The sequence below is a fragment of the Saccostrea cucullata genome, unplaced genomic scaffold (assembly GCF_032062105.1).
Source record: "Saccostrea cucullata isolate Sc308-1 unplaced genomic scaffold, CSIRO_AGI_Scuc_v1 ctg16451, whole genome shotgun sequence".
Classification (NCBI taxonomy): Eukaryota; Metazoa; Mollusca; class Bivalvia; order Ostreida; family Ostreidae; genus Saccostrea; species Saccostrea cuccullata.
Window position 1 is genome coordinate 2,715 of NW_026934216.1, and position 8,680 is coordinate 11,394.

The following is an 8,680-nucleotide window of genomic DNA, read 5'->3' on the forward strand; positions in this document are numbered from 1 at the left end:
ATGTAATCTTTGACTTTTTACTTTTGCAAGTAGGAAGCATTCAACATATTAAACATAAAAATCAATGGTAAGCAGTTACTGAGAGAAAAAGAATGATATGAGACTTCCAAATACTTGTAGCGTACGAATAAAAGTTAGCATACAGTATTGACAAATTTTTATTTAACTGATTCTGATAAGAAATCTGGTGCAAATTGATGCAACGTTAATTTTGATTGGATGGAATGAGGTGAACACCTATTTTTGTTTACTCTCTGCTGAGTGATTCTGATTAGTGTGTTACCAAACATGGCTTTCATTGGCTGATAAGTTCAAAAAAATGGTTAATCTTGATTGGCTGTCTCTTACCATGTAGTAGCCAGGCAACAGTTTCTGTAAAAAGTCGGCCTCTTTGTGTTGTACTGTTTTTATGATGAATTCATCATCCTCGCTCAGGTAAAAGATGCTGCCACTTGCCCCTGGGTTAGACAGCTCTTTCATTGGTTGATCACATAGCGAAAGCTAAAAAAAATCAATATTTTTAAAATCAAAATGAAAAGAACTTTAACATCGTATTAAAAAGTTTTCAGATTTTACATTATTCGGGATTAGACAAGTTTAACTGTACTTAAAATATCAAAAAAAAAATTGATTATGCCATATCTTGGTCACCCCTAAGGCCCTTAAACTTACCAGAAAATCATCTGTCTGAATAGAGAACAGTTCCCGAAAATATCGAAATGCGATGGGAGCGTAGGTCTTAAAACGAAAGTCACTACAGTGATGAGCCGGGGTCAGGTTACTCCCCTCTCTGGAAAAGGAAAAGTTAATATAACTGTTAAGAAATGCTCTCTAAATTCAAATTTTATTGTCACAGTAAGTTTACAAACTTCAAATTACTGCAAATATATTATATTATGCGTGTACAATATTTGGCAAAAATTGACTTCTGAACATGTTAGTGTCAATTTGAATTACTGCAGTTCCTAATATTCTGTATTATTTATATATATGTGTGCAAGAATTAAGCATTGTACTTGAATAAAATGAGGTTTCTTTCCATCAAAAGCAATAAAAAGAATACACATCCAAATTTTATACACTGTTATATGTTTACAGTAACTATTATAATTGCAACTTGAACAGATACTGTATCACAAGTGTTAGTTACCATGGTTTCTGTAAAAATATTTTATTTGGTGTGTACATCATGTACATGTACAATCATTTCATAATATATGGTGAAAATTGAATTTTTTATATAATAACAAGTTAGTGATAATATGATAACCAAAATGAGAACAGATTTACAATGGCTTCCTGTTACAAGGGAAAAATAATATAATCAGATATATATACAGTTCATATGATTCAGTAGAACTTACGATGGAAAAAACACGCTTTCAATGACGGCAAAATCCTGCATAAGGAGATCTCTTTCAGGTTTTGAGGAGAGTCCACCAACACTCTGACCAATGCCTAGCTGTATAGCCGCCATCAGCTCCGAAGTGGACCTCTACAAAATACACAGACAATGCTATAGACATGATAAATGCCTTAATCAAGTACAGCAATACAGTAAAACTTGTTTAGTATGAACACAGATATTGCGAATTCATGGATATAGCAAAGTCATACTGGATCCCCATCTATATAAATTTAACGAATTCCTTGTACTGATATAACGAATTATGGATATAGAAAAGTAATTTTATAGGTCCTAGTGACTTCGTTATATCCGAGTTTTACTGTACTTCGATATATCAATAATTGATATTTTGAATACCATAGTTGAAATGATTTGGAATTAAGTCTGTCCTAAACACTTATTCTTTGGGCATTTGTTGGGTATACTGTAAACCAACTTTTATTCGCGACGACTTTATTTCCCAATTTACCAGGGATAACCTAGTTCGCGACGATTAATTTTCGTGATCAAGCCTTTTTGCATCTGTTTTTAATAGATGAATATACTGAAAGTACTAGTTCGCGGCGAGAAATATTCGCAATGATGAGGTTTTCGCAAACTTCGCGAAAATTTCTAGCACGCGAATAAACCAGAAGTCTCTGTCGAGACTGAAGCTCTACTGGTTTGAACTTATAGCAAAGGAAGAGAAGAGTACTTAAGCAGCTGGGATTTGAAACTTTACAACAGCAATATATAGAATAATGATCGTTGATAAAGTCTCTTTATGTTCTTAGTGTAGTCTACTTGTGTGCCAAGTTATATTGAAATCAGACCAAAACTGTAGGAGGAGTAGCATTTTGAAACAATTTTACAGACATTTCAATTTTTAGTAACCACGGCAACACAGTTCATCAAAATTAAAATTTGATACACAAAATTATGCATCTTAGTGTATTCTACTTGTGTGCCAAGTTATATTGAAATCAGACCAAAACTGTAGGAGGAGTAGCATTTTGAAACAATTTTACAGATATTTCTATTTTTAGTAACCACGGCAACACCGTTCATCTAAATCAAAAACCAATATATAGATTTATGTATCTTAGTGTATTCTACTTGTGTGCCAAATTATACTGATATCAGACCAAAACTGTAGGAGGAGTAGCATTTTGAAAGAATTTCACAGAAATTTCTATTTTTAGTAACCACGGCAACACCGCTCATCGAAATCTAAAACCGATACACAGAATTATGTATCTTAGTGTAGTCTACTTGTGTGCCAAGTTATACTGAAATCAGACCAAAACTGTAAGAGGAGTAGCATTTTGAAAGAATTTCACAGAAATTTCTATATTTAGTAACCACGGCAACACCGTTCATCGAAATCAAAAACCAATACACAGAATTATGTATCTTAGTGTATTCTACTTGTGTGCCAAGTTATACTGAAATCAGACCAAAACTGTAGGAGGAGTAGCATTTTGAAGGAATTTCACAGAAATTTCTATTTTTAGTAACCATGGCAACACCGTTCATCGAAATCAAAAACCGATACACAGAATGATGTATCTTAGTGCAGTCTACTTGTGTGCCAAGTTATATTGAAATTAGACCAAAACTGTAGGAGGAGTAGCATTTTGAAAAATTGTTTACAGACAGACGGACAGACAGACAGACGGACAGACGGACGGACGCCGGACGCATTACTATCGCATAAGCTCTTCTGGTCTCTGACCAGTAGAGCTAAAAATGGTTTACAGTATTTTACCCTGAATCCTGAGATATCTTGATTCAGAAGTTTTTCAATGAAATGACTCATAGATCTAACTCATAGTTCTAAGCTAAATATTGCTATAGCAGGAATTTTGAGCTTCATCTTCAGAGAAGGAATTGTTGATCTGAGGCCATCCTTAAAAAAATGTTTGTTTGGAATTGCCGCCTGGGGGTTTTCAGACCCAGGAGGGAGGGAGGGAATTTTTTTTTTTTTTTTTTGAAAATTGAAGCTTATAAATAGAAACTAAAAATCACAATGAACAGTGGTGATTTTCGTTAATTTCCCTCTTTCTTTTAGTTGATTAATATCATTTTTGTCTAAAATATAAACAGAACGGTACTCAAGTATCAATCTTTCTTCGATGTTAGATTTGCTTATCTATTGAAAGTCAAAGAGCTCTTTCAGCGTCAAACTTTTTTCTTTATTTTAAAAATCTTTTTAAAACAATTTCTTTACAAATCTTTTTAAAACAATTTCATTAGTTTATTTCATAACATTTCTCTTTGAAATTTAGCCCTTCATTAAGACAACCCTTACAAAGAGTGCGAACCACACAAAATTTCTTATGAATAGTTGGAATGTTTTGTGGAAAAACGGGAGGGGGGTGCTAGGTATGTTCTAGAGTGTTCGCCATGAATCAGTTCTAACACTAAGTTTCAAAGACTTTTCATACTGACAGACAACATTTTTCTTTTTGTATTTGGGAATAAACATTTATGACCCATGTAATTTTTTAACTGGGAACTGAACGATCATTTTCAATTTCAACATGACGGGACTTATCCTATCAAGTTCAAAGGGCAATCTATTACAATAGCTCTTTCCAGGTATCGGTGTATCATTCCATTTAATTTTTTATTCACCTTTTATTTTTATGAAGATGCATAAATGTTCTGGTCTTCAACGCTTGAATGTTTTCACATCCACTGATCCAACTTGGTCTGACATTTTGGCGGCTTTCATTTTGTCAAATCGCCACCTATATTCCCTATATCATAAATACTATGAAGAAAGCGTTTTATTGACCGGTGTTGTTAAATTTATGTGAGCTCAAACCCAACTTTAAAAAACTATTTCGAAGAACGAACTAACTTGTAAAAAGCAATGTCTGACATAAGACGGTAAAAAAAATATTTCCAATATTTTGCCAATAAAATTTTTTGGGCGGGGGGTATTTCAATGAGGCGGGCGGCAATTCCAAACAAACTATAATTTTATTTTGGCCTGAGAGACTGTCATGGTTGTATTTCAGCGATGTTAAACATGATTGTTAAAATTCAAATGAATGTCTAGAAAAATTTTATCTCATGAGTGTTATACAGAAATCTACAGTAATTGGAGTGCTTAATTAGTTCCTTTATGCCCCATTTGTGAATTTCTTATTCAATGATGTTTTGAAACTCAACCATGATTAGTGGAAGTTAGCAGAATCTGACCTGTACCTTGCCACTAGCTGAGTACTTATAGAATTTTCATGCAAGTATCTGTTTGGAGATGGGAACTCAGTTTATATGGTCATATCCAAAAGAAAGGCCTGTTTTCCTGGGCAGGATTTGAGTCCATATTGTTAGCATTCAACTTATCTAACTCTAAGAAAAAAAAACCTCTTACAATTACACCAAGTAAAAATCAAAAAAAATTTGTTTATTCACTATGGACTTTGATATTGAATACAGTTCGTTATCTCAATATCCTTTATGCTGAGGGATGCTTTGTGGGGCTTTTTCAGATGCGATTAAGCAAAATGAGTTTGAAATGAAAGGTCAACCTATAGAATAATTTATGCCTTAAAGTCATTTCATATTAGCATATGTTGTAGTATGCAGACAGAAGTTACACATTTTATGATTGAGCTAATCGTTCATAATTTTACAAACAATCACAAATTGATCAAATATAAACTGAAAAAAATAGGCAAAATCAGCTACTTTTTAAAAAATTCAACATCTTCAAAGCTGCTTCTTAGCAGATGTGTGTGCACAGACTGAATTATTTTCCCCCAAAGAGACAACTAACACATCAATTTATATTTATTTTAATCTTTTACATCCCTAATATCAAAACCCATTGTTCATAGTTTCACCTTTTAACATGTTTAACTTCAGGTGATTCTTGGTCAGGTCCCAATGAACCTAAACCAAGGATCCTTCTACCGTGTGTAACTAATCTGAAGTAATCTTTCTCTTATACCCATCACTATTAAAGGTCTTCCCACTATTTGTCACTCACGGCCTTAAAGCTAGTTAAGGAAGCTGAGCCTATAAAATCAATATGGTTTCCTACTGGGGTTCATTTTTTTCCTCCTTTTTTTCATTTCAGCATTCAATCTATAATCATTGTAATAAGCTGCAGGTAGTAGCCTCAAATGCTACTCCTAAATCCACCAACCGAATGTTATTTATAAAGATGTGACATTTACTAAATCAATATCATTCAAATACTGTATATTACGGCACAATTATTTTTATTTGTAGTACATACATGTATACTTATATCATGTATATAGGCATTCTATACTTATCAAGCTTTAATCATATCAGGTAATTTTGCAATGAGCCTCTCCTTAATTTTGGTTAACCATCCAAAGTTTTTTATTTACAATCATAGATAATGAAGATTCAGAAATAACAACATGAAAAAATGACATACATATTACATGCAATAAGGTCCAAAAAAAGAGAGAAATTCTTATTAATTTCACGATTTTTTAATTATTGTATCTTTTTAAATTCCTTAACACTGATCAATGTGTCAAATTTGGACACATTCGTTTACTTTTACTCCTGTGTGAAGATGCTGAACATGCAAAGATGATTTAACAAGCTACATTATTGTATTAAGACAATTGATCAATGGAATACAGTGTCAGAGTAATATCTTGTTCTAAATTATGTGAGTTATCTAAGCTAGTAGGAACACTACCTTATATTTTCTCTCAAATTAACTTTCATTTTAATGTATTACTAAATTTACTGCAACCTTTTGATACATCACTAACCAGTGTTTTTCCTTTATTTTTAAGTAAAGGGTTAGAGATCAGTTGTACCAGGCTAGCGGCTGAGGTTTATGAACAGAATCTCTGTGGACCTAACATTAAATTTTTATTTCAGAGCAACATTTTTGTCAATTGAAGTGGTCAATTTGGCCGATAGTCGGTTCTTAGGGAAAACACTGCTAATCAGCAATTTTGTGATGTAAACCAGGCTATTGTGATGTCTACTACTCTCCGAGTTTTCTTTCAATGAACGATAACTATATCATGTATATTGCGGGAAAATGCACTAGGTATCCCAAGAGGTGGAATATGATGAAAAGCATGCCGACGACCGTGAAACATGAAGATTTGTGGCCCGGTCACGTGATAATCTAGAACCAATCAGTTAACGTGTTGTGTAGATAATTATAATGAGGTATTATACTGACACAGGGATTTTCCACTCACTTTTGGGAATGGGGCCCAGGCCCTTGGAATTGGGAATTTTACGAGATTTTATCACTTATTGGGAAATTTTATTGTATGATGTTTTTCAAGAAATAAATACTTAAGAAGTTAAGATACATAAAAATTGATCTTTTACTTAGCTATTCAGCACTATGAATCAGAGAATTGATCATTATAATAAAGTTTTACCCAAGATTCTTCAAAATTTTGTTCATTTCATTCAAATTTCCAAACCTAAACATGTTTGTATTTTGTGAATTATGTCCAAGTTACCTACTTGAGTTCTTCTTCTTTGAAAAACTGAACATAGGCAGTTCATTTTTGGGAAAAAGGGAGGGGCTTTGCAATTGGGAATGGGGCCCATATTCGGCCCTACACGGGGTAGTGGAAAATCCCTGATAATAGTACCTTATATTTTCTTATCAAAGCATTTTTCTGTTCCATCATTGTAGAGCCCCTCCCACCCCCACCCCTCCCCACAACACACATCCAACCTTAATTTTTTAGTCAATGAATCTATGGTCTCTGCCCCCCCACCCCACCCCACTCCAAATCGCTTCACTGTTTATAAAGAGTAAACTGCCCCCTGCCCCAAGTTATGTTTAATTGTTATATCATATAACATAAACTGAAATAAGCTTCATTCCTTAAAATAAGATCTAATTATATTACAATGTAATGATGTATTACAATTCATTACCTTTTTATACGTTACAGCTCCTGTTTTGTCCACCCTCCTGTGTCCTATCTTGTCTTTTGACTTGGCAGCCTTTCCACTTCCCATCTATAAGGAAACAACAATTAAAATTGAATTTTTTTTTTCTAATCTTATTTACAAATCTAGTGCTTAGTAGTACTATGCATAGTTTCCACAGACATTTAGAATTTCTTCCTCTCGTTTTTGTGTGATAGATCAGATAGCAGCATAACATACTTATGGTGTACACAGCTAGTAAACAAACACATCATACATGTAGATTCATCTTTACATCTACTGAATAATTTTTTTTATTTCTTAGAAAACTATTGCCGTTTATCAGTTCATGAACAACACTTGGCATGTCACCTGTACAGATTTCTTGATCAGCGGCTGTTCCATCAAGGAAACTTACTATGATGTACATATCAATAAAACAGTAAGTTATCTTTTTAATCCTACTTTAAGGTACAATGATACTCTGATAAGAGAGATAACTTTTAATGACAAATTGTTTGTATTTTATTCAGCATATACATTTACTTTGGAAAATCATAAAAGTTAAAGAAAAATTTCATATGAGTGAGCAGAGGGTTTATGAACCTTAAATGATGATTTATTCAGAATGAATAAATGTAAACAATAGAATGCCTTCCTTTGGTTATTGGTATGAAAATTAACATCACAGCTATTGTAGAAAAAAATTTATGTATTAAACCCACTTGGGCCTTTTATTGTTTAAATAATTACAACGATTAATATACACATGTACTACGGCTGCAACAATATATAAACCGATACATTCCTATACACTGTGCCTTGATGCCAAAAAATTGTAACATTTTGCAATAAAATAATCTTATACCTGTGTACCATCATGATATAAAATATTTTGAGCAGTTTATTTTCTTTATTTACATGTTTTAAATAAAATTGGAAGGACTGATTCTTCAAAATTCCCATGTGTTCAGAGCTTTATATTTAAAAGTTTAATTAAGAAAGGAATTTAATTTTTGAAGATTCATGAGGTTATGAACTACGACGCTTCACGCCGGCATGAAGCATTGTAGAACTTTCATATACCTCATGAATCTTCAAAAAATTAAATTCATTTCTTATATTTACATTATTTTTCTGATGACTTGCCATAAATTTATGCCGTTCAACTGTCATTTTTAAAACAAAACAGTGTGCACTATATTTTTTTTACTTTTTGACGTCAAGAGTGGTATTATGATGTAACAATGGAGATATTCATGCTTATTCGTGGTACATACCTAATGTAATTCATGAGAAAATATACTGCATTTTATTTTGTAAAGAATCACAGGGGAAATTTATTGGAAATGTAAATATTACATAATGATTTGTGAACTTGAA

The 8,680-nt window shown here is 32.7% G+C and overlaps 1 protein-coding gene across 1 annotated transcript; it reads right to left on the bottom strand.

The window, feature by feature from the left end:
- Window positions 1-283: 283 nt before the first annotated feature.
- LOC134240205 (phosphatidylinositol 4-phosphate 5-kinase type-1 alpha-like) lies at window positions 284-7,455 on the bottom strand (the record flags this gene model as incomplete). Its single annotated transcript, XM_062722307.1, has 4 exons — window positions 7,304-7,455; window positions 1,365-1,495; window positions 673-790; window positions 284-501 (listed from the first exon to the last, which is right to left on the bottom strand). Coding segments are annotated over exons 1-4 (551 nt in total), but the record flags the coding sequence as incomplete, so codon positions are not given.
- Between the last annotated feature and the right edge of the window lie 1,225 nt (window positions 7,456-8,680).